Source organism: Phalacrocorax aristotelis, chromosome 1, assembly GCF_949628215.1.
Source record: "Phalacrocorax aristotelis chromosome 1, bGulAri2.1, whole genome shotgun sequence".
Lineage (NCBI taxonomy): Eukaryota > Metazoa > Chordata > Aves > Suliformes > Phalacrocoracidae > Phalacrocorax > Phalacrocorax aristotelis.
Window position 1 is genome coordinate 156864898 of NC_134276.1, and position 27502 is coordinate 156892399.

The 27502-nt window shown below is 36.0% G+C and overlaps 1 protein-coding gene across 1 annotated transcript in view; it reads right to left on the reverse strand.

Annotated features, from left to right (window-relative positions):
- Window positions 1-22856, reverse strand: part of IGF1 (insulin like growth factor 1) — a 57942-nt gene extending 35086 nt beyond the window's left edge. The window contains exons 1-2 of the mRNA XM_075074973.1: window positions 22582-22856; window positions 18082-18238 (exon numbers count right to left, since the gene is read on the reverse strand). Coding sequence (XP_074931074.1) covers window positions 18082-18238; window positions 22582-22644 — 220 coding nt within the window. The 5' untranslated portion in view covers window positions 22645-22856. The remainder of the gene's footprint in view (window positions 1-18081; window positions 18239-22581) is intronic.
- Between the last annotated feature and the right edge of the window lie 4646 nt (window positions 22857-27502).

Sequence of the window (27502 nt, forward strand, 5' to 3'; positions counted from 1 at the left end):
GCTGTGCGTTTGTGAGAGGAGAACTGTCCTTGAAACCTGGTTCAAACATGATTCACCCTCAAAGGAATCAAAGTCCTAGTTCAGGTAAGGTAGCTGCCAAATACAGAACTTTATTAGCAACTTTTAAAGGCTCCTCTGTCTTAAATTACGTTCTCTTTTGATTCATCATTTTTACCTCTTTCCAGATGAATTTTTTTCTGCCTTGCTTGTAGCACCTTTCTCTTACTGCTAATTCTCGCCTTCTTTTCTTCTGCATGCAATTCTGATGTATAGTGACTGTTTTTAAAAGAAATTTACTAGAGTACCAACTCCTTTAAATTAATGATGGATATCTCAAAGCTCAAACATGAAACATTTGAACAGAGTTTCTATTAAATTTGAAAGAGTAAAACTTTTCTCAGCTGATTTTCCCAGATCAAAATTACTTAGCAAGTCTGAAAAATAATACCTTCACAGTTCATTAACACAGTGTTGACCCAGAACTGACAGATATCCTACCTACAGGGAAGTCACTGACTTCAGGGAAGTTAAGGTCATGGGAATACTGATGGAAACAGGGCTAGGAAAAGAGCATGCAAGGCAAGTGCGCACTTCTGAGGTGACTCTTTTGATTTATTGCCTCATCTCTGTATTAGCATTGGCAGAATGTTGTGGAGAAAGAAAAGAAATTGCTTGCTAGGCTCTACCGCTTTTCTGAGAGGATGCAAGGAAAGCGGTGTGAAAAGTGGAATGTGTGGGGAATTAGAGTGAGAGCACAGTATTTTGTTGCTGGCAGATGTCTCCTAGGCTTCACCATTTTACTGGGGTGGTACAATTCAGTTGTTATGACACATCCAGGAAGAAAAACAGAAAACACGAGCTGGAGGCTTGGAGAAAATTAAATGATGATGACTCAGAACTTACACCCCAAAGTAAAATGAAGGTTGAAACACTGCATCGGTTTGTTTAGCAGAGGAATCTGAAGCACACATGAAGAAATGAGCTTCCAATTTATTGAAGCTTTGCACTGATCTTCAGATGAAGAGAGTAATATTAGAAAGCTAGTGTCAAGGTGAAAGGCAAGGATGATTACAGATAAACTGCAAGCTGAGCTTATGCTTTTGCTGCCACTCTTCAAAATATTCTTTTTGTTCAGCGTGTAGTCAGCCCCACATCTGCTTCTGCTGAAATCCAAGGAAAAGTGTTTCGGTGCCTAGAAGTGTTATTGTTTGACTCGTTTGGCTGGGAGAATGAGTCTCAAGTAACCTATGAACTCGGTGCCATATACTTGCAGTAAGCAGAGGGCCTGCTGGGGTGATCTACTTAACTTGCCATTAAGTTTTATGTAACTGTTATAATATTATTTAAAAGAGGTTTGAGAGATTCTCTGCAGTAATATGGCATACATTAACCTCTAGCTTGAAAGCAGTAGCCAATTTTTATCCCATATGTAAACAGATCTATTTTTATTGTATTTACTGAACTGTCTTCCTAAGTCTGGTAGACTATTACCTATAATTTATCATCCTTACTGCAATGTGGCATTTTGCTTAAAACTTTAACCCTTCCAGTGGTTGAGTTAGATATGGGGGAGCTTCTAAAAAATAGTATTTGGGTGGATCTGAATCAGGGAATTTCAAAAGCATTTAAAAGGTGAATAAACATCTTTGCCTCATTTTCACACATGGTGAAAGTAAGACAAATACAGATAAAATTGGTTTGTTCAAGGTTGTCTAAGCTAGTTAGTCCCAGAGCTAGAAATAGTCATATCCATCCCAGCTGCTTTATTCTTTACTCATTGCCTATCTACAGTAGCACTCGGTCTGTCCTCTGAAATATAAAAGGTGAGAGAGAGAGTTTACACCAATTAGGCTTCTCATATTCAGAAGCCTTATTTCTGGGTTCATGGATTGCACAGAAAGGGACTGTGTTAGCCATAGTTGTGTACTGCTAGACTCATGTAACCATTTCTTTTTCTGGGTGCAAAATTTATAAACAAATTTTCTGTACATATGAGAAATCGGTTAATAACAAGATCATCTTATGCAGCTTATTAAGAAATCAAGGTACTGTGGGTTTGATACTGGAATTAATCTGTGTCCAGAATTCTTGTGCACTTTAAGTAGCAGCTATAATTGCCAAGTGTTGAAAGACCAGATGATGGTCTTGTTATTTGTTACCAGAGGAATTCAGGTCCTTTTATCTTTGCCAAGGAAGCTGCAATTCAGTCTATCCCGGATGATGGTGGTGTATGGGGCATATCATCCTTCATCTTGTGAAAGTACAGGCTCAAAACTTATTGAATAATATGCAGCCTGTGGGGTATAGTAAGCCTTTATTTCATGTTTTTATGTGTCATAAAGACAGTGTTAGCTCTCTCAGTGGATTATCAAGAGGGCAATGGCTACATTACACCATTGCTGTTGACTGTGATCACATAAAGGGACAATCAGTCCAACATAGTGCCTCTGGTTTACAGCTCCAGTATACTGATATTCTAAAAGGACAGGCTACAGATAACACTAGATACTCCCTACCGCATGTCACTTCAGGCAAAGGGTACGTGTCATTCCCTTTACTAGTACCTGGCAATACTGAATTCTGTATATCACCAGCAGCTTGGCAACAAGAACTACTCCTGGTCAGTGCTTTGCTACTGCCCTGCACAGCAGCTGCTCTGGAATGTCTGCAGTGAGAGCAGAAAGAGGCTAATGATTCTTTAGAAGTGTGCTTTGGTTTGAAGAAAAGGAGAGGGGGTTTACATTCGCAGTTTCTATTACATCTTGTTCTCCATTGCTATAGTTGTCAGGCCTAACCCATAGTGAGTTGTTTTGGACTGTTAGATAGACCATTTACTCAGCGATTCTGGAGTACTATGCTATTTATTGACTGCATACATTTAGGCACATCATGGCCCCTTTGTAAAGTAGAAGCTCAAGTTTATTGTCATCCATTAAAATGAATAGGATTAGCTGTCCTACTAGACCATATCACTATGAGTTATATTTGTGATGAAACCTTTTCTTACTGCGTCTGTTGTCTGAATCCAAGCTTCCAGTGTTAACATTGGCTTAACAAGCTTTACATTTTATTTTGCCCTTATAAAAAAAAAATAAAGAGCTCACATTTCAAAATAAATCTCCTGAACTGTACTTTATTTAACATTTGACACAGCTGAGTTTTTAAGCTGCTGAATGCATATATAATGCATTTTAAAAAGTGACATTGCTATGGTTATGAGTTACACAACAACATGATGTCAGCCCTCTGATTGGTGTCATGGTATTTGGCAATGCCACTTGGACAGGAAAGTCCACACACAGAAGCCTGTCCAACAGTTCTAAGAATTTTATATCTTTTGAAGTATTCAATGTATTTCTTTATGTGTTGAAGCACTGGCCTTCCAAACTCTTGTTTTTATTTTCCAGCAATCTCAGTGAACTTGGGGTCACTGGATTGCTTGCTTTCCCACTGGCTGCACTAAAATCAAGAAGCCATCAGCTAAATTACGATAGTTTAAATGCATCTAAAAAGAATTCAAAGCAGTACTTTAAAACAGCATTATGGCTCTGCTTTCAACATGGCACGAGGATATTACACATACCACAAGTTTTCTGTGATTATAGTTGTTGTTTCAGCAAGAAAACAATCTACTGTTGATACAAATTAGGTCTTGGTGTTCCGAGATATCTCTCCATCTCCTGAGACTATAGGGAAACAGCAAAATGAAAACTTTATCAAAATATTATCAATCTATACTGCCAATATGGCAATGATAGCCTATCAGTTCCTTTGTCTGCAAAAAGACAAATTAAGGACTTGACCAACAAAATCATACTTATCTGTTTAGGTTGTTCAGAACAAATAGTTTTCCAATTGTTGCATATAATATGGTGATGCAGAGTGGGGAAAGCAAGAAAAAAAATGAAGTGCCTTTTTATTTAGTAGATTACTGTCCATTGCCAACAAAGCTTGATATGTGAAAAACATAGTTTTTGTAGTGACTGTTGCAAAATATACTGGTGGTCTCTGATAGCATTCACATCGTAAAATTATTTGAATGAATTCTCATCCAGTTGGTAGTTTCAATTGACTACCCATGAATGGATAAGCCTAATTTATGTTGTCATTACTGTAGACAGGAAATTATTCCAGCTGAAGAGTTAGCATGCATCTCTAAGAGGTATTTACACAACCACAGTACTTCATGAACTTTTTGTGAACAGATACAGGGCTTCTCTGCACCACCTTTCACAAGCTCCTTCATTAGCTGAAAAGGTAAATAAGTGGGTTTTTGTCCTCTTAACTGTTTTTAAGCTTTTCATCTAAAATCAGATCTCTTGACCAAGATATTTCAATAATTTAAAATTTTTAAATTATTCTGCACTGAATTCTATTTATCACCAGCCATTTGGCAACAAAACCTATTCCTGGTCAGTGCTTTGCTGCTGCCATGCACAACAGCTGCTCTGGAATTTCTGCAGCTCACCAAGATGAGGTAATTTCTGTTGCTCCTATGAAAGCAGAAAAAGGCTAATGATTCTTTGGAAAGGTGCTTAGTTTTGAACAAAAAGAGGGAAGATTACATTGCTTTTGACCCCAGCTGTCTTGGCAAAAGTGCTTTGTTAGCCCAGGTAGGACAGGGTATATGTTGAAGCTGCTTTTGAGCAAGCAGCACACTTGCAGCTGCATGTTTTAAAGTCTGCTTTGCCTTTTTGCTTCAGTTTCCTCTGTATAAAGGGAAGGTACTACTTCACGGTTAAATTCATTGACACTTGTATTCTGTTTTGAACATACAAAATGCTAACAGAAATGTTAAAATTACGTCGCAAAATAAAATAATCCTTGCCATCTCCAGTTGGATATGCAGTTACTTGGGGGACAAAAAAACTTACAAATGCTCAGAGAAACAGATTATTTCCTGGAAAATTGTAGGGTATAATGTATTTGTCTGAGTGCTGCCATCAAATACTTCTATGATGGGCACTCTAGAGGAGTTTATGAGGAAAATATTAATTCTTATTGTCTGCAGTGTTTTGGTCTTGGAAGTCAATAGGGCATGAGACCACCTATTACATAGTGAAGGCAGAATAAATATTTGAAAGATTTTTTCCTTCTCCCCAAAAGTATGCATCCTGTATAACTATGGATATGGGGTTTTTTTGTTCAAGAATGTAGTAATTTAGTAAGGGGTTGTATCATAATGTAAAACTGATTGCCTTGTGTCCAAAATTAAGGCTAATATTCCCTGATTTTATGGGATGCTTAAGACCACAGCTTAAGTCACTTGTTCTTTCATTAATCTCTTTGAGTTGCAGCACATGCTTAAAAAATGTGTTTAATTAATTCATACATTCCTGCATTATTTGTGGTGACACAAATTAATACTTTTTAATAAAACCTGCAGATTCTCTTACTCCTTATATTACAATGTATTTAGAATTATTGCAGTAAATTTAGGTGCTGTCAGATGGTCTTATTGCAGTGGAGACTAGGTCTACATCATCAGTACCGGAAACTCCAAAATAAGACATCATAAAGAAGTTTGAGAGATTTTTAATTATATTTTTCTGGTCAGAAGACAAAGAAAACAATAAAATATGCATTGCTTCAACTTTCTGCAATGATTATAATTTTTCTCGTGTTCGATCTTTATCCTGAATTGTTTGTGATCCATGTTTAGGCTTTGGCATCTTGCAATTGTGGTTAGTAGAAAGGTAGCATTTACAGCACTTATTAACTACTGTCTGTTCCAGAATGCCTCTTAGAATATTTATTCAAATTCAGCCTTCATTATTTTTAGCTCACTTGGGAAATTATTAGCTTTCATCTGATGCCTCACATATTTATGCTAGAAATAAGAAGATTTCATACTAAGCGTATTAGTATGTTTAACGTCAGAGAGGAAGCCAAGTCATTATGCCAATTCGTATTTTAAAGAGCTTTTAATAATGATAGCTTTTTCACAAGTATTCAATAAGGTCCATAAGCAAAATTTAGACAAGTAGCTAAGGTCCCTGACTTGTATTTCCAAAGATACTGTGGCAACAGAAAGCACAGGAATATGCCTAGAAGGATTAAAAAAAAACCACCCACAAACTCTCTAGGACCACCTATCGTTGATTTCAGTGGAAATTAGGTATATGACTGCTTTTGAAAAATCTCTTGAGTGTCTATCTGCCCCTTCAGTGGCTAAGAAACATTGAAAATCTGCCTCATATGCCTTTAAGAAACTCCAAGGTCTCACTGGCTTTTCATGAGAGGTGTACTAATTTTTGAAAGTAGATTAACACTTCTAAAAACTTAGTGTTCGGGCTTTTAGATGTAGCCATCTACCTGCCACAGAATCAAGACCAATTTAGGCACTTCATCAAATATTTATGTATGAAGAATTGGTAACTTTTAATAGTTTGTACCATGAATGGTAGATGAACTTTAAAATTACACTACAAACCTTTCAGGTCGGTTTGAATGAATGTTGAAAATGAGGAGTTATTTGATGTGCATGTACCCTTTTCAAATCAGGCACAAGTCGTATCTATTGATTGCTCAAAAGAACCTCTATTCGCTATATTTATAATACCAAAGGAAAAATATCAGAAGTTCAGCTGGTAGTTCTTAGGAAAAACAGATGACTAGTTAGAAACCAGTGGGAATCCAGTCAAGGGAAAATATTTGTGGTGCAATGATACTTATGGCCAAAAAACCTAGGAAAATCAATGATCAATGTTTTCTTTAGTGAGCATAGAGAACTCCTCAAATTAACTCACACTATCCTCAGTGCACTGAGCCAAAGACAATTGAACTTAACAGATAAACTTGAGTAAGTATCCATGGACTCCTGACTGTGGATTATGAAGTGAAGAAACTCGTGGACAGAGCCAGCCTGGATTATTAACATCACTATTTTCCCCTTCTTTGGCATCATCTTTGTCACTTCTTTATTACACTACATATCAACTTTTCCTTCACAATGTCTCTTTTTTCACTGCCATGTGAAAGTGTAAATATACACTTTTTTTTTAGTATTATACCCTAAAAAAATCGCAGCAAGGGCACTGCCATCTGTTTCATAATTCAAACATAATAATTTTGCATTCAAAATCTGTGGCAGGTAATCTGATTCTTGATGGGGGGGGTTGAACCCTGATTTATTAAAAAAATGTTGCTCTTTTTTCACAGATCTGAGCTTCGTCTGTTTCACATCAGAGTATAAATTTCTATTTGAGAAGAGCAGCAGACAGTAAGAATATCATCACTTATGCATTCTGTTCATTTTTAGTCTTCTTCTTAGTGATAACAGGAAATAGTTGTCTTTTATTGCATCAACTCCTACTGTTTTAAAAAAATAAAATAAGATCACTATGTAACAGAAATGTTAGTAGTCGACTTAACACCCTTAGAGCTGCTGTTCTAGAATTTCATTCCATTGTTTGCAAAAAGAAAGATATGGGTCAAATTCTACAAAAATGTCTTCCTATTATTTTTTGAATGACCACGTTATCTTGACCACTTTGTTTTTTGAAATGATTGGATCTTGGGATAGCTATATTAAATCTGCTGTATCTAGTTCCTGAAACAGTGGTGGAACTCTACAAGTGTATTAAAGTCCTTCTTGTGAATATTTCACACAAGTTCACCCTTCATGACTTTTAAATGCAGAATTCAATACATAACTGTGAAGTGAGATAATGTTGTGGAAACACTTCCCCCATTTCTACCCCATTTCCCTCAAGCAAGACCAACCGGGAACAGTAGAACGCACAATATTAAGAGTAGCCTGAAATAAGCTAAATTGTATACATATTTCTTAATAGCAAATATAAATAAACCTTTCTGGTTTTTAGCGGTGTACTCTGACTGCTTCAAAACAATACAGTTAGTGAAGAAAGATTGTCAAGATCTGAAGAACCTAAAGAAAAATTTGCACCCCCACAGCTGGTTTGGAAATTTTAACGACTGCAATTACTGCTCCCAGCAAAGGGATCACTTTAGAGAAGATCATGGCATGTGGTTACCTTTGAAGTGGTTCTGTACTGTTTCTATATTGCCTTGGATGAAGGGAGAAACTGAAGTGAGGAAGGTAGAGGGACTTTGTGCTGTTGATTCAACTCATTGAATGGCTAAAAACTTCAGGTGGGGTTCTGTCTTCAGTCATATTACTGCTTTTATAGATTAGCCCATTAGGTCAGCAGTAGCTATTTTTAAATCTTCAGACTGCCGGAGTATCTCAAAACTGTATGCCTGTTGTATCAATGAGTATCTCAAAAACAAACGTGAGCATAATTCGGTGTCCTTTCTCCGTGATGATACTTTACAGGACAGCATTCTAATGGAGAAAATGCTTCTTTAATGACATCCAATATTTGGATGTCACTCTAGATATTAAATATTATTATTGTCTTAACTTCTTAAAAAACTGATGGGCCATGTATTTTCACAGGACTAGAAATGAATCCATGTGAACAGCAGTGTAAACACTTTCTTCATTATTTATGCATGGGTAAGTGCACCTTGACTCATTATGCAGCAATAAAAGACGAAGCAGTGTTGCTCATTGTGGCATGTAAGAGTATATTCTATGTATTGTGTCAAGAAAGAAAAGATAGATAAGCCCTTCCCTTCTACTTTTACTGTCTCAGGGTACAGTGCTTTCTTCAACAGGATTCATACTTAGTCATACTATAGCCTGTGAGTTCTTAAAGGCTACAGGAGCAACTTGTAACTGGCATTACCTGCATAAGGCACATTCTGGGTTTTTGCTTAACCGTATTATACTATGGCAGCTAAAATGAGCTTGGATTTGCTTTGATCTGAAATGTGGTCCATATGAGTGCATCCTTATCTCCACATTGAAGTTTACTGTGTGGTTTTAAATAGATTCATCCCACCAAAATTTAGGCTCTTAATGGAGGGTCCTTACTCAACTGACTTATCTGACATAAGGATAAAATTGCCATAGCTTCCTTGCTTAATTTAGTAGACAAGGATAAGTATGTCCTACAGGATATTCAGAGCTTAATGAGAGCTCTGAAAGTTTCTCACTCCTCTCACTGGCTGTAAAATGAACCTGAGTAGGCTCCTAACTCAGATGCCTCATTTAAGTGCTCAAAAGTAGATGGAATGAATCTGAACCAGAATCTCCTTGTGTATATTGGATCAAGCTCTGTTTAGTCTTTATCATTCAGAAGGTTCAGTCTACATGTGGATAAATGAAAATTACATTTGTCATAGATTTTCTGTCTATAAAGAGCTGAATTTAAACTCTATTGTCTGAAAAGAGGTGAAAGGAACAATACAGTCAACAACTAAGAATACAAGAGAGAGGTTTTCTAATACATCTCTCCTTCTCTATATGAATTCTGGAGGTGTAATAACATCACCTGTTCTTCCTACACCTCTATCCTCCTCTGAAAAAAAAAAAAGAAGAACAAAAAAAAACAACACCAAAAATCATCAGTAAGGAATCTTTTGGTATTACTGAATTCCAAAATATAAGTAGGGACATAATGCAAATTATTTCAGTAGTACCTCTGTTTTCATTCAGTGCCCATTGACTTAGAGTAAAATGCCAGAAACAATTAGAAAAAACAGAAGTGTTCTAAAAGCAAATATCTATTTTGCATTTTATCTTAGCTATATATTTCAGGAATAAACATGACTTTTATTCAGGGCATGTATTTGCCAATAATACATCTGATTAAACTAGGAAAATTAGACATACTATCAGTAGCTTGCTCCCAAATTACACAAGAAGAAATTAGATACATTTTCAGTAGCTTGCTCTCAAATCTCTTCAGTCTATGAGTCACCAGATTCTTCCTGCCAAACTAAATATGTCTGTGAAAGGCTGGAAACTTTAATGGAAAGAAACATAAAACTTGAAATACGTAGGAAAAACTAAGGTTTTTCATGGAAGACCTGTTGACTAGTAATTCAGGAATTCAGGGGATGTAGAAACAATTACATCTTACTTGTCTACAGAAGTTTCAAGGTATGAAACATATTCAATTTAAACCTGCTTTGTTAACCTAAAATACGTGTCCTCATTAGCTTTCACGTAACCTAAAGTAATCAATGAAGACTTACAAAAACAAGTTGTAAAAATTTCATTATAATATTGGAAGCTCTTATCCAGTCATTTTGATGGGGCTGAGTTAAAAGAAACCTTCAGTATAGTTAATTGGATTTATTACACATAACACCACACAGCCATCAAAGCTAATTAGGAATGTACTCATCTTTTCAGATCCCAACCATAGCGACATTTTCCCCATAATACTTATACTTTTTCTACCTTTGCATAAGCCATATATTTAAAAATATTCTTTAGAATACAGACTTCTTGTGAAATACAGAGTGTGTGTACGCAGTTTAAGCTTTTAACTATTGCCTTAGTAGGATATGGCTGTTACTTAACATTCTTTTGAAGTCAAAACAGTTTTCAGTAGCATTTATTTTCCTTAGAAGTTGCTGTTTGCAGCAGCTGGGAATGCTACTTAAGTGCTTACTTGTTTGGAGATAGAAATAGTTAATAAGTATTGCTAGAATATTTGTTTTCAGAAAGAAAACAGTTTTGTTCACTGAGCTGGATTGAGCCACAGTGGTCTGAGCCAACCCCTTCTTTTTCTGCATACTCAGCGTTGTATAAATTTCTGCCCAACACACAAAGACACAAACACTATAAACAAATAGTTCTGTATCAAAAAAATATATCATTTCAGGGTTGGGTGGGAGCCATAATTTTCTAATGGAAGGGCTTTAACAGGACACTCTTTCCCTACTTCCACACTTTCATGGGCACATAAGGAAGCAGAAGGACCTGATGTCAGGAAGCATTCTCTTACTCTAGAATAGTTATATTACATAGATGGGAAAACCGGGATCACAACTGAATTTCAACGGTAAGATGGGGAATATATAAATATGCTGTAGAATTAGCTTTCTTTGACAAAAGGAAGCTATTCCTGTTTTCACTAGAAAAGGATTTAACATGAGGTAAGCAAACAGCTTCCACTCCACCTTTCCAGAGCAAGAATATTGAAAACACATTAAATTTGACTGCACACAGTATTCAGTCAGAAAATAAAGCAAGTATCTCAGACTTGTGTCTGATTTTGTAGGAATTTAAGTTTACTAAGGAATTCAAAGCAGTTTTCTAAGGAATTCCAAACCAATTTACCAGGAATTGGCATTGAAGAGGCAATCAGAAATATAATCTAAAAGTTGCTCAGATAAAATTGACAAGAGAAGCTAACCTATGTAATTTGTCTAATACTTAAATCTAAAAAGAAGACAGCGTTTCACTTCTCTTGCTTTGATACAGTACAAAAAGCTTTTTATCCTGTTATTCTGAAAGTTATGTGTGAACCAATATCTAAGGTACAGCCCTTCGGTTGAAGTAGGCATTTAGTATTTAGCTGGATTAAATTTTTTGAACTTTTACTTACAGTGACAAAGCAAAAATTTCAAAGCAAAATAAGTTGGAGTGGCCCACTGGTCCGTGTACAGTATGCCCCTTCAAAGGCTATGGTTGTGTTAAAATTCTTGTTCTCAGAACCTCATTCACTGAGGCAAACATGAAATATACCTGTCTTTACTTAACAATTAGATACAGTACTTGGGCTATATCTTGCATGGTGATTTTGCATTAAATGCACCGCAGAGAAAGTATGAATTAATGGCTTTTTCTTCTTTTTGACATGGAAGTTCCTGAAGTTATTACCAGAAATAAATTTAGCATAAATTCTTCAATAAGTATATATTTGTGGTATTTCTTTTGTCTTGATTTCTAGACTGAGAAATGACTTAACTCTTGGTTACCCCTTTCATTTGTTGTCACATTTTTGAAAAATTAATCTTGTACCATAGAGGAATACTGACATTTGGGTATAGTTTAATAAATAAGTTCAGATCCATCCTTTTTTTTTAGCAAAACTCTGAAATGAAAATGGCTTTAGGTGTCTATTTGATTTGCAGTAATGTGAGAGGATTTGAAACATATATAAGAGCTAAAGTGCTGAATACGCTCTAGAGACATGGCTGTATGAACTTCCTTCTTTGACTTCCTTCTTTGAGCACTCTGTATAGATTGCCATAGATGCTCAAGTAGTTAATGCAAAATGTTTTAATTAAGAGACTGTGTGGTTCTGCTAAACTGAATAATTTGTTTTGCGACCCTTGATGCTGTTGATCAAATAGTACAAATTCATTATTAATACCAGAACAAAGGAAGAGGTCCATATGCAAATGTTTTGACCAATTGCATAAAGCATATGCCAGATTTGAAGTCAGTGAAGGGTTTTTCTTGGTATTTAAGATTCAGTGGAAAAGTAAGAGGGGCAGATATGCCAAGAATTAATGCTGATCTTGCCAAGTGCTTCTTTGAGTGACTTTATCCAACATGAGACTAAACAATATATTAAATACACATATAGCAGTTAGGGAATCAAATGTCAAATAACAGCTTTCTGCTATGTGACACCAAATTTGAAACTTGGTCTAGTGCACAGATAGAGGCAAACATCATAAAAAACATTAGCATCTCTAACATCTAACAGCTAATAGGGACACACATACATTGAACTTCTGGAGGAAATGTACTTATTTGCTTTTGGTAGTAGACACTTTTTGCAGAGATGTTTCCTGCTGAAATTTTGATCCATGGTTTGCTACCAGTCAGATCATTAAAATTATCATTACTACTACAGTCACTCTTAATGAAAAGGTTGAAAAATTATTAAATCCTTGGTGACAGGAGAACTAGCTGTAGAGGAGACCTGTTTGCAGAGTCTAAATTTAGTGTGTTTTCGAGGCTAAATCCTCCTAGACTCACTGTGTGATCCGTGGAGAAAGAAGGCAGAACCTCTCTGTTATTAAAGAGGTGACTTAAGAAGATTAACATCATTAAACTAAGGTCAGCTTTTATGAACTCTCCCTAGCCTTTCTTAATGTGGTAAAAAAGGGCAAAATTTTTTTCAAAGACTGGCTTATTTTCAGAGAACTTCCGCAATGATTACTACTGGGGCAACAAAGCACACACCAAACTTAAGTATCTGTTATTTGACTACACAGTGATACCATTGCAGAGGCCAGAGCTGTCTTTTTTCCTAGAGAGGTACGTCAATAACTGTGCCTATTGTCCTGGTTCCCTAAGCACTGACCCTGCAGATCTGGCTAAAGCACATCTTAGCTCATTTCCAGGCTAGATTTCCTGTAAGAAGTAAGGAACCTGGGATAAAGAGTGAGGAATATACTCAAATCTTCCATGGATACAGGATTTGGACATGAATGGGGCATGTAGCCAGACCAAGGAACTTAAAAACACTCTCAGATCTTGCTGTGTAAACATAGCCAAGATGACCAGCATTTCTTTGCAAAGATTTGTAAGACTGTCACTGACGCACAGGCTGTGTGTGTCCACTGCAGCTTTTCAGCATGCTTTTCCGGGGCTTGTAACATTAACATTCCTCTCAGTCAGGGACACAGAGAGGAGCTAATGACTCATAGCTCCTACAGGTACGGAGCAGTTAAAGAACTGAGTGCCATGCCATCTCTTGTAATTATGTTGATAGGTTTGACAGGCCTAGAAACTGTAATAACATCTTAAAAGCAGACTTCCTGAAGTAAACAAGAAGCTGTTAACTAAAGGGAAATGGAAGAAGCAAAATGTAATTGCCTATTGCTATGCCCCTTATTTCCTCCTTTGTAAGGCAGCAACTCCTCCTTATATACCTTAGTTCTACAAAGAAATGAGATCTGATGACAGCTCTGATTACCCAAAATTATGTTCACTGTCTTATCCTGACTTTTGGATGATTATAAACCAATAGTCTTATGTTGTGCACAGCTGGGGATATTCCCAAGGACAACACACAATTCTGATTGTCTTAGTGGGAAAAAATGTAGTAAAAATCTGTAATGATCCTCCACAAAGCAGTTAACACAGGGAGCATTTGGCTTGATACCAGAAAAGCCTGCCTTTTATGGGATTCACTCTTTTACATGTGGAAGCATGTGCTAGATCATGCTCTGTTCTCTGAAGAGTATCAGAGGTACTGCATTATACCAGGTATCTAAATTATACTACTTTTCTGTGCAAGTGAATCTTCGGAAGCCCAAAGCAGATTTTTTAAACAGAAAAAGGGTGGTTTTTTAATTCAGGAAATTGATTGGTATGGTTTTAAATAAGTATTGCCATCTAACTTGGGCTTTAGAAATTAGGATGACTGAAAGTGTCTAAGGAAACAAAGAAGCTATTTCTTTATGGGCACTTGTGTGCATTTTTAGCCATTTATTGGAAAAGGAAAACGTATATTTTCAAAGGAGAAGAAACTAGATAAAAAAGAATATTGCATTTGCTCCTTAGAGCAAACTACATTTGCTTTCCTTTCTCACAGTAGTAATAGTCCTCAGGAAACAACATGAGCAAGAATGAATGATTGTCTGTCAGATTCAACTTGTATGAAGAAAAAATTTTTTTTTTTAATTAATCTATGAAGTAAATTCCTGTGATAAGGCTAGACTGTTTCAAGCAAAATTTCCCCCCTCCTGGGCTATCGCTTCTGTAACTTTCCTGTAATTTGTCCTTTCAGTTTTTCCAATGTTCTCTGCCCTCAGCATTGTTTTGTAAAAGCAGTGGCATGGTAGACTTTTCTAGGCATTAAATTTCAAATGAACATAACAGCCACCTGACTTTACTTCATGAATCCAGGTGAATCCAGAGCTTTTAAGACTAGAGAAACATGAATTGAGAAGAGTTGTGTCTAAGTGTAGCCACTTGCACACCTGTGGCCAGTATCTCTGTTGGCTTCTCCTAACATAAGCTAGCACACAGGAACTTGAGTGGCAGAAGTTCTGCTAGAGACGTGTTGCTAGATAAATGATGGCAACAAACTGCTCCTCACTGGTGAAACAAGGGAGAGAAAAAGCTGTCAGAGAAGTAGCCAATGCTGGCTGGGGTTAGATGTGACCTAGGGAAAAAGCAGATGCTTTGTTTTGGGGATTCTGGGGTTTATGCATTGTTCTCTTAATAAACTTTAAGAAATGCTCCTTGCCAGTCTATCTCATGAAGAAAGGGAGTGGTAGAAACCACATTTGACTTCCTCTTGAAGTCAATAATTTCCTTTGTGTGTGGTAAGCAGCTAGGGCATCTCTTCAGAAGCTGTAAAGAATTTCCTTTTATAGCTAAGATGTTGGGCAGAGTAGACTATATAAAGGAAATTTTTTTATTCCAGACCTAACCCTAGATATAGCCTTGTGGTTATGGAGCACAGAGTTTCAGCAGAAAGTAACTCAATTATTTCTATCTTCATTTCCACCCACAACTTCCAAGGAATAGTCAGAAGCTTTGACCTTGAATCTGAACCAGCAGTTCCACCTCAGCCAAAAGGTATTCTTTATATTTGAAGTCTCTAGTGAAATACAGACTGATGGAAGAAAATCCTTCCCTCACAGCTATTTCCTGTGCAAGTTAAAGGCAAACATTATCATTGATTATACTTTATATAAAGGAACCAAAGTATGAGAATAGAAGGCCTAAAATACAATTTAAGTTGTCATCCTCCTCACAATAAAAGAAAAAACCTCACTGGATTTTCACTTCTGCAGATATGTGGTATTCTTAAAAAGTCCCAAGAAATGGAGCAACATTTTTAACTTCCAATAATATGCTGCATTCTGTAGTATGTTTGATATGAGCATCTCAAGTTGTTTTACCAATGTTACTAGTCTTTCTTTTCTATAGTTCCATATTTTAGATTAAACACTAGCAAATTAGAGGAAGAAGGCTAAAACATATTAAATTGCTGTCTCGTGAATCGGAAGTAGTCAAGCAGAGGACACATATTACTTAGCATTCAATGGTGACATATCAACTTAATAAAATTCCTGTTGAGTGTTGCAGTTGCAGTCTGTCGATTATAACAGTGCAAGACTTTCCTAAAACGGGGTGGTCATTCATTAGTAAAACCTTCCAGAGTCTTCCATACAAAACAAGGTAGACCTTTGTTGTGTCAACGGTTATATTATTTCAAGGAAAAACTCAGAATGTAAGAAAACAACAAAGAAATCTAGAGAAAAATTCTTTACTGACAGCAGATAAAACTCAAGACTGCAAGGGTAAAGATCTTTAAAACTTCAGAAACCCATCCTGGTATTTTAAAGTAACGGAGATCTAGCTTAGGGAATGTAGAGATTTGAAACAGATTGTGCAACCTTAGAATAACTGAGACTGAAAATGAAGAGAGTTATTGCTGATTAGTATTTCACATGTCCTCTCAGCTTGAGGAACACAAAAATATGCATAACAGTAACTCTGCTTGGCAGTAAAAGCCACCTTTGTGGTAAGCAAGTGTGATAGTTCTCTGAACTAGCAGCAAACATTTTGTTGGGAGAGGAATGACTGGGAAAATGCCTAAGATACAGGCACAGTAAAAAACCACAATTGCTATGTTGTTCTAAGGATGCAGTATATTGTCTCATTTGTTTTCTGGTGCAGAAACAGGAGGGGGAGATGAAAGTCTTCCCTTATATTCCTTCCAGCCTTGAAGAGAAAGTATTTGCAGGACACTCAAATAGCCCCTTAAGTGTAACTCAACTACTGGCAAATATAGCAGATTTTGGTGTTCAAATGAACACATACAGAGTTGGTAGAAAAATGTAAATTCTGTTATAAGAGATTCCAGTATTTTTAATACATGGTTTAGCACCAGAATACTAAGTTAAACAGCACCCAATAATAGATGCTCATTAATGATAACTAAAGTGTTAAATACAGAAAAGAAGGGTTCTTTAGTGAATTACTCTGCATATATGAAACTAAGGCTCCCAGTTTCAAAAGTAAACTTCTGTAGAAAGTGCCAAAAAGATAGTAAAAATGTCTGCAGCTTGTATGTTGAGGAAATCAGGATCTTCTGTAAATTAAAGGTGCAAGAATCTGGATTTCCCTAAGTTTATTTTTGTTGCAAGCAAGGAGAAAAATATTGAAAGCAGTAACTCCATGAATAGAAATGAATAGGAATGCGGTGGGTAAGATCAGAAAAAAAAAAAGTGATATCTTAGAAGGCAAGAATTATTAGGATTAAATGAGGATTATAAAAGTAAAAAAAAAAAAAAAACAAAAAACACAAAACCCCAAATAAACAACAAAAATGACAAGCACATATTATTATTAAAAGTAAACACTATCTTCAGAGGCTCTAAAAGCACACATTCTTGCATGTTTTAAATACATGTATTAATGAATGAATTAAGAATGAATGTGTTCCTAGTTAAAGTTTCATTAACTTTGTTATTTGAGCAGCAAAAAGCTGAAAATTAGAAATAGATTTCTATTATTTAGAATTTGTGTATTTCTTGATCTTGACATTTGTAAGAAGGCACTACAATAAAAGAGTTACTTATCTAATTACTCCAGCTTTGCACAATCTAAAACACAGCAAAGGAAAAATATTGTGATGTTTTCAGTTCCAAAGTGTAGGTCTTGCTCCAGTAAGTTATTTGAGTACTAATATATCCACACTATTGCAAACTTAATTTTATTTGTTGTCTGTACCAGTGTTAATCTTTATTATCTCACCATGCATGAATTTTCCTTCTCCTGCATTTAAGATGAAGGATGTGTGTACTTGGATGTGGTAACTTTCTTCTTGCTGCCTTCCAGCTTTTCTTTTTTTCAAACCAGGTGTTGAGGCATAGTGTGTTTTTAATATGATACAATGTGTATTTGAACTGTTTATGAGTAGTCTGACATAAGCGGTACATGCAGATCTACCTCATTAATATCTTGGGTCTAGTATGTGCTTTCATTCCTTTAATTTCAGTGGCAGGTCAGCAGAAAGCAGTAAGATTGCAGGTGGAATAGCAGCAGCTGGAAAGTGGTTAAAAACAATAACATGTCTGAAAAGGAAAATTTGTCAGAAACTCAGAGAGGCTGAACACAGGCACAGCTTTATTCTTTACTGAAACTTCATGGTTACTGAAGACTTGGGCATCTCCAAGACAGAGGATACTAGTCATACTCGGCAGACTGGTTTGATAATTTCTAAGGTTGCTTAGAGCAGTAAAAGTTTAGCAGTTCAATGAAAGAAAGGGTTGACTTACTGAAGTAAAAGCCTCTGTCTCCACACACAAACTGAAGAGCATCAACCAGCTCAGCACCACAGAGTGTTTCTGGGCCAGCAGCAGCAGAACTGGTTAAGGTAAGCAAACACAGGCCAAGGTAGAAGAAATGAATGTAGGACACAGTGTGCATCTTCACCTGCCAAGGAAGCAAAAGCAGTGTCAGAATTTCCCAACAGAGCCCTAAAGAAAATTATTCCTGCCCCCTCTGAGTTGAGACTGCATGTATACTGTAATTTGTTAGACAGTAAACAATATAAGGAAATGCCTCACTGTAATTTTGCAAGCCTACATATTCTAGTGCATGTATTCTGTAAACTGATTACTTCCTCTGGTGAATATTCTTACTTCATATTCACACCTAGTTAGAGAACCTTGTAATAATTATGACTTACGGTTGCTCCTGCAAAAGGAGGGTGTGGAAGAGTGCAATAGACAGGGAAAGGGAAGCCCAGAATAATAAGAGTAAGGAAGACTAGACAACCTTGAATTGTTTTGTCTGAGACCAGATAGGCTAAGAGTGAATATGACAGTTGCCTGCCAATGTATTGTGGGAGGTGAAGGTGGCATATGACAAAGAGCTATTTAAACTAAAGAACAGCACTGGCACAAGAATAAATGGCTGTAAACTGGATGGAAAGAAATTTGGCCCAGTAAGAAAAGGGCTCCTAATTAGTACTCCATGGTTGTCCAGTTACCTTAAAAAGGGATGTAAGAGGACAAAACAAAAGAAGTTTCAAAGTAGAGCATATCAAAGGTACAGAAGAGTTGATGTGGGACCTTCCATAGTAGGGGGCCGCATTCAACGACTCTACAGTCCTCTGTTACTAGCAAGTTAACATTTGGAAGCATTCAAGAAATTAAGAGGAACACTAGTGAGAATCTTAAGAATTTGTGGATTTTTTTGATGGAAACAGCTATACTTTCACTGACCTCCATTATATCCTTTTAGTCAAGTTTGGCTATGAGGTACACACAGAGTTGATAATTCTTTTCTCATTTACATTTTGGTAGAAACTATCTTTTTCCTGGACTTAGGATTGAAGAAAGGTCAATCCTCAGTGGGTGTAAATTTATACCTTTCCATTTATCCACTTCCTGTTATATCAATTTATATCGACCAAAGATCTTAACCAACGTGTCAAAGGAGACAGCGTTATTTTTTTTAATACTAGGAAAAGCTATTTATATTTAGTAGCAGGACAGTGAAGAATGTGCTTAATGCATATTCTGAACTGATTTAGATCACTTGCCAAATATGTGAGTTTCAAAAGGTGTGTATCTGCATTTAATTTTATTATCTTTCAAGGTTAACATTGGTATTGCAGTCAGGTAAGAAGTTACAAATCTTTCTTGCACACAGAGTTAGCCTTGGCTTAAAACTGCTTTGTATTAGCAGACTAGTGCAAAGTAATTTGAGTAAAATGATTAATCTTCCCAAAAGTTTCTTTCAGGGTTTCAGGGACCATTTAATCATATTTTTTCACTGAACTTCTGAAAAAAAGATGAAATTGTCTATTCTCTGCTCGTATGGGATCTGATCCAGTGCAGTATTGAGCCTTCTCTAGTCAATATTTTTTAAGAATTCTTATTTTCTTGGCAAGGGATCTTAGCACCTTGCTGGATGAGTCTTCTATTTTAACTTAAGTCAGAGCTGAATAAGAGACAAATCTATACATGTCAGAATTTACTGCCCCCTTTTTTTTTGCTGATATTTCCACTGTGAAAATAATTAACAAATCTAAATCCCATGATATAGCATTAAAAAAAAAAAAGAATAATTCTTGTCCCATTCACAAGAGTCTTTAGCCAACTTTGCCATGCAAAAACCAACAAGCTTTAGTGCATGGACATGACTTCAACGGTAGATGGAGGAAGATCAGGTTATAAATGACTGATGATAACATGAGGCATTATTTCCTGTAATGATTCCATATCTTAACAACATCAATTTCTTTTTTCCGTTGCCATATTTTTGAATTTCTCAGATAAATGTGATGCACCTGCAGTTTAAGATGGTTCCCAGTTCTGAGGAGGTAAAGCAAAAAACTGTTTAGCATACCGCCTCAGAAGGCTGAAAGACTTTACAAATACAAGAACATTATGTATTTAACAATCTGTTTTTGTATAACATTTGGGCCAGAAATAAACATAAATCTTAGACATTTAACAATTTTGTATTTTTCAAGACTTTTCAGCTGGGTTGCATTTTCAGATAAATATCAGCACTGAACTACAACAAAACAGATTATCTACTGTTTTTCCTTTAGTGGAAGCCAAAAAGGCTGCACAGTATAAACCACAGAGAATTTCTAACTTTATCTCCAAATTTAAAAACAGTCAAGAACTTTCAAACAAGTAAAAACTTTGGGGAAAAGAAGAGGGTCACATGTTTATGCAGCTCAATCAATTATTTGTTAAATTAAGTGCTGTTTCATCAAAACAAATTCCAAAACATAGTTTAAAACTTAACTCCATCATTTTAATTAAACATAACATTAGTTGATTCAATATGTTTGTGATAAAATCAAAGTTCCCATTTATGTCTGAGGGGAATATTCTCGAGAAAATAAAAAGTTGCAATCCAATATTGCTTGAGGTTCTTTACAAACAGGCAGGGTGCTTACAATGTCCCCAGTTTGACTAGAAAGTTGAGAGTTTAAAAGAAAATGCATTGGCATGTGGGTGGGGTTTATTGAAGCATCTAATTACATTTGGAAATTGAATACAGGTTCAGGATGAGCCTGGTTAAGCACTTCTTTTAGTTGCATAGAATGACTGACCATATTTTCACAGCTGGAATTTCCTCCTTTTTCAGTAAAATAACCAGCTTTAGTTACATTCCTCTTTTAATAGTCTAGAAGAGTGGCACCACAGACGAATGGCATATATGAACGCTCTACATCTCTTTTACCTTTTAATTCTTCTATATATGTTCTCTTCATCTAACAAACTATCAGTTGGCACAAGTTGTGCATAAGAATTTTTCACAGGCTTGATCATTTTGATAACATATAAGAACATCTATAATAATTATAAATATCTTAGAGGGGGCAACATTTTTATGGATAGTGTATGCTATAGAAAAAGAATCAAGAGTTATATTCAAAATTATATTTTGCTACATAGAGGCTGGAACTGATTACCAAGCCATAGTAGAAGTATGTCGTTAATATGGAATAACAGTATTCACTGGTAATTATTTTGTAAATAAAGCATATACACTCCAGGATGGATCAAGGTTTAAATACTGCTAACTTCGGTTAAAGAATCTGGGCTATATCCTAACTTAAATCAATATGTTCCATTGATTTCAAGGAAGCTTGGCAGGATGCACTAGCTGAGGAACTAACACATTACTTCTATGTCTCTTAGTGCCTTGCTCAATACTTTAAAAAATCATCTTCATCCTTCCAATATATTGGAAGGGATGCCCATTTATACATTAAGAGAAGGGTTTCATCCATTGCAATTACAGACCTGTTCTTTTGAATCACATTAAGGAATGAGATAAGTGTGTTTTAACAGTAAGACACTATAAAAATATAATTAGGCCCTCAACAATTAAAACAGGAGAATTCTGTCAACTGCATAGGTGTCCTTGCAAAATATTAAAGAAAAAAGTTCTTAAAGGTTATAATTTTGCTGATAATGGAAAGTTGAACTAGGGCCAGTTGACAGAAACAGAGGTCAATGCACCTACTGAAGCCAAATTTACTTAAAGACAGTTTATGTTAATGTGTAGAAATTATAAGGTCATAACATGAAACTTCACATGCAAACTTTCCTGAAACAGCCCTCCCTACAAGGGAAAACTTGGAGATGAACATGTAGGGGAATTTCCATTTTCTTTATGTACAATTGCTTAATCTATACAAATATGCAAGGTCAGCAAGAGTCGCAGCTGGTTTCTAATGTAGAAAACAAACTGAACTTCACATTTACTTTTAATTTATGCAAGCAAAAAACAAGTAAATGCTACAATGCTGCCAGAAAATTGCTGCAGTGACAACATCCCTTAAAAGTTTCCTTGTGAAAGCATGAACATTTTATCTATCACTGTCTATAATAAAGCTGCAGAAACTTAGGATGTGAATAATACCGTTTTTCCTATAAAACCCTGCACCTGCAGAAAATAGCTAAAAGTTCTTGTTTTCAGAAACATTAATTAACAATATGAACAATGATGTAATTGGACCCTTTAATAATGACATAACTGAAATATTGCAAAGTTCTCTGAATAGAAGTGAAATGTAAGACATGTATCTGCAATAGTTTACCCTTACAGTTATCTATGTAATTGCAACTATTACATACAGCCATTTTCCAGATCACATAAAATTGCATGTTCAGCAATTTATAAATAACTCTCAATTCTAAAATAATGTTATTGAAAAGTGCACAATACTCCTCAAACCAGAAGCAAACAATACACAGTAAAATAAAGCTAAAAAATTATTTGAAATAGTAATAAAGATTTACCTTCAAGAAATCACAAAAGCAGCACTTAACTAATTGTGTTGAAAGACTGTTGATTTTTTCCATTGCTTCTTAAAAGTGCAAAGTCTGGAAATGAATTTGTTAGCAGTAATGATGAGAAAAAAGAAATCCAGAGAGATGTGAGATGTTGAGAGCAATGTCACATTTCAATATTGAGGACTTTATTCCATTGCGCAGGCTCTATCTGCTCTGATTTTAGCAGTGACAGTGAGATTTAGCAAACAGAAGAGGGATTTAGAGAAAAATCCTCACATTTATCTACATTACACAGACACTGTAGACAGGAAACAGCTGGGGGAGCATTTGCCTTCTCTCTCTCTCCCTCTTCTGGCAAAGTTACCGAGTAAGGACTTTTTTGGGCATGGTGACAAATAACATCATACCTTTGCATTTTAAAACTAGAGCACAGAAGCATATTTTTTTCCCTTTAGAAAAATGTGAATTAGTGACTGAGGGGTTAGCAGACAAAAAAGCTTGTGCTGCCATGAAAAATAAGAAAATGCATTCTGGTTTACTTTCAGACAGCTATGTGTGCATTTATATTTATGTGTGTGTGTCTGCATTTCAAATATATAAAAACTTCTATATGTAAGGGCATTGCTTGTATATATGCATACCTTTGTACACATGTACACATTTTATTTATGCATAGAGGCACAGGTATTTTATTTATATGGTATAGAAAAGCTGGCAGTAGGTTATCTACTTTTTTCTTAATGCATCTTTACGTTGTTAAACTTGGCTCGCCTATATGCTGAGTAACAATTAAAACTTCCAATTCTCTGTGCTATTAACCCTAAAATAGCAGTTTGTGATTTGCTAAAAATAACAGAATTGTTGAGCACTACCTGTAAATAGGGCAAAACAGCTTTGTGATCTTTTAGCAACCACACAGAAATCATGTCATTTCCTAGAATTTATAGTGCTATGGATACAGTAACACAAGTAGCCCAGTTTGGGGGGCTTCCATGACATTTACCCCACATGTGCTGTTGTAAGTATAAAGTGATTTCCCCCCTTTTTAGTAGTAATCTTCGTAATTACTCTTGATAACAATTTAAATGACACTGGGAAAGAGAGAATTTGACTTTGGTAGTTCTGCAATACCTAACTTTTGCCTTTTTATTTTTCCTCAATTATGAGTATATTATAAATAACACCAGCTGGCCAGCAACATGCTCTCACGGGTTATGATGTCATTCAAATCCCTCAACTGTGTTAGTGGCTTGCAATGTGCTCCAAGCCAGCTGTTTTTCTATTTATAATGTATGCTTGCATTTCAATACTTAGCTATTGAGAATAAAGTTGTGATGCTGTTTTATAGATACAATTTGTACTTGCTACCCTTTGGTTTTGGAAGATGGCATTTAAAAGTAGAGGATTAAACAAGACTGCAGCTCTAGAGACCAAATACATGTCACAAACAGTGCATGATTTCCACAAAAGTTGTTTCAGAACATTGCATTTTGTCCCTGTCCCCTTCCAATCAAGTTAGAGCTGCATGCTGAGGTGCTAGCTGTACTTTAGGATTGAAAATAACAATTGAGATCATGTTGGCCCAGGCCCATTCTCAGTTTTCAGATCCACCTTGAACTATAGGGTGCTTGCCAGGCAGAAAGGACACATTTAGTTATTTGTATCCTCTATGAATGGCTAATACTGTGTTCTGTCCAGTTTTAAATAGTGTATGGTTAGCTAAGCTGATTAATCTTTGGAAGGGATTTCTTCTAATGTACCATAACAGCAGAATCACAGAGGGCTTTGAGGTAAGTTTGCTTAGTTCAGGTAATACCAATATTTCACATATTCTAATGCACATTTGTACTGCAGGTACTGTATTTTAGTATTCTGGTCTGTTTTATTCTTCCCCCTGCATTTCAGAGGTCATTGACTAGTGGCACCATTCTACACATGATTTGATGTAGCCTATTGCAACTCGTAGCATATGTATCGCTTATTTCACCAGCCTAATACAAGAATGTGGGAAGACAAATTATCAAAGTTCTGATATTCTTTATTTTTGCCCTTTGCAGTACTACAGATGGATATACATACTTCTGTTTTTTTCTTCCTAAATAACAGAAGGAATCCCTGCATTCATCACTTCCCCACCGCCTGAGCTTCAAACCCTGGTTTCACCCCTCACAGCTTGCTTTTTCCTGGGTTTCACAAGACCTCTCTTGGTCATGAGAGCAGCATGCAGTAGAAGACGCAACATTCAGCTTCCAGGGTAGCCAGAGAATTGTGGTGTCTCTACACAACTGCTAATCCTGTTTCTTTCCATGGAGCCATTCTGAACTCCTATCCTCATTCCACCCGACCTGCCTAGCACTTCACTTCTTTCTTTTAGTTCTAGTTTTAAAGTGGTATTGTGAAAAGACAGGGAAACAGAACAGACTCAAAAGAGGTGTTTGGTAGTAATTTTTAGACTTACTGTTAGTGCAGAGCTTTTCCTCACTAGCAAGTAATTCCATTTTTTTCTAGAAAATTAAGACCTCCTCAAGACATAGGGATCTGAGGATCACTACTCTCCTGAAATATAGCTTCCATTCTGGTGATAATATTCCAGTCAATCTAGTAGTCTGTTAACTAATGGAGATTTGTTCATTTCTCCCTTGTTAAGTATAATAGCTTTTACTTTATAAACCAGTTAGAATAAAGTACTATATGATTACTAGTTCATGACTGAGTGCTTATGCAGTTACATACACTCCCTTGAATAAAATGTACCTGTAAACTACAGTCTATGGTAGTCATCAAAATATAAAAGATGATCAGGCCAGAAAAAAATATTTAATTGGAATGTGTATAGCTATTCTACATTAAAAGGCAATAGCATATGTATCTTTGTCTGGCTTCTTAAGTATAACCAGCTGTGATATTATAGCCACAAAGATGTATGAAATGTGTGAGAGAGATAATCAGATATTTAGTAATTTATGAGTTCTGATCCTCATCTTTTGCACTTTAATACTCCTATGATATCACTAACATGCTGTAATGCTGTAGAGCTCATATGTTTGTTTTTCCAGGGCGAACTCCATTTTACAGGAGACAGCAAAACTACAAATAATCAATTATTCTAATTAATATATTCTGCCTCCCTAAATCCTTCCTTAAAAGGTAGGAATGTTGCCACAATGCCTGAAAAAATCTGAACTATAGTAAGGCAACTGATATATCATCCTCTTGCATTCTTCTATACTGGATCACTGTTACCTGTACGCAGTTATTTGTTTTCTGGAACGAAGATAGAACCACTGTAACAGATACCACCTGAGAGGGTGATAAGGCTGAGAGCATGGTGGAAGACAGGATGGAAGAAGACAATAAACACAGTGGCTGGTGGACAGCTGTTCTTCATTATATGAAAATAGCAGAGACAAGGTTGTCTTTTATTATGTTGTTTTAAGGACATTCATCCTGCACAGAACATACAGAGATGCAGTAAGATTCATACACTGTGAAAATATGGTGGAGCTATATTGAATGTCATGGGTAATGCACCCCCTGTCCTCTCCACCCCCCACCAAAAAGCAGAAGAGCCGTCTGAAGGAATGACATCTTTTCAGTCTTCCCTTAGCTTAGTGACTGATTACTGAATTCAGTTCACTAAGCCAATGGGAACGGTATTTTCCATGTCTTTCTTTTTTCCCTTGAGGTCCCAAACATGATATTAGACATTAAAGATATTAATAATTTGCCTTAATTCCAGACATCTAGTGCCATTTTTAGTGCTGCGTACATCCTGCATGCCCTTCCACTACTTCCCCTACAGAGTGATCGTTATTTCCCATAAGTCTCTGTGTCCTATCTGTTGACCTCATATAGATTTCTTGCATAGTTTAGGGCATCTCAAATGGCCTTCAGCACCTGCAGGTAACTGAGCCCCAGCATAAGGCCTTCTTTTGGCATGCTGCTCTGGGATTCTTGTAAGTGCAGCCTTTGGCCTGAGTATTACCTTTGGCTTCATCATAAATAGAGATACTCTGTCTTCTGTCATTTACTATTTTTGTGATCCATTTGTGAAGAGGTTTTAAAGTGGAGAACACAACAATTTTCATCGAATTTTAGTATGATCTGAGCGTATATTTTCCTTATTCTCCTTTGCTTAACCTCCAGCTTAAGCTCTTTTGGTTTGGAGCTGTCTCTTTTTATTTGCTTCATAAATCATCTTGCTTACTTTTGGATAAGATAAAATGTTATTTACAATGTTAGTATTATTTCCTGAAACACACAAATGATTGTTTAGCTCTTATAGTCTCTAGTGAATTATTTGTAAAATATTATGTGTTTACTATTGGAGAAGTTTGGCTTTCTTTTCTAGGAAACAACTTTGGAGAAAGGGGTGAAAGGGAGTATTTTACTAATACAGAATGTTGTGTTGGTGATAAGTCAAGTTTATGGTAGAAAATTCCTTTCATCCAGTTAAAAGTTAGAAAAATCAGGAAAGAAATAATTTTACCAATTCATTTGACCTAATGATCTGTTTAAAAAAAACCCCAAAGACCTTTTGTCATGGTGGCCTAAGTAGCATCATCACTACATGAAAAAGAAGTAAGAAACTTGGTGGGGAGGATGAGGGCATGCAATTTGAGCTGTCATTATATTGGCAATATTGAAAAGATACCAAGGAGAGAGCAGTGCCATGAAAACCAGTTTCTCACTTGGGCAAAACAGGGAAAGTGCCAGTTTCATGATTAAATGAGGATCAAGTAAATTGAAACCTTTCATATTCACTGACCAAGAAAAACATGAGTGTTTCACGAGCAGGATGGATGCATAAGAACCTCAGTCCAAAATTACTGCTTGTAGGTAGTAGTGGTAGAAACAATCAGTGTTAATAACAGGTCAGAATTAATCCATGGACTTGTAAACTGAAAGTACTGAGTACTTCACATTT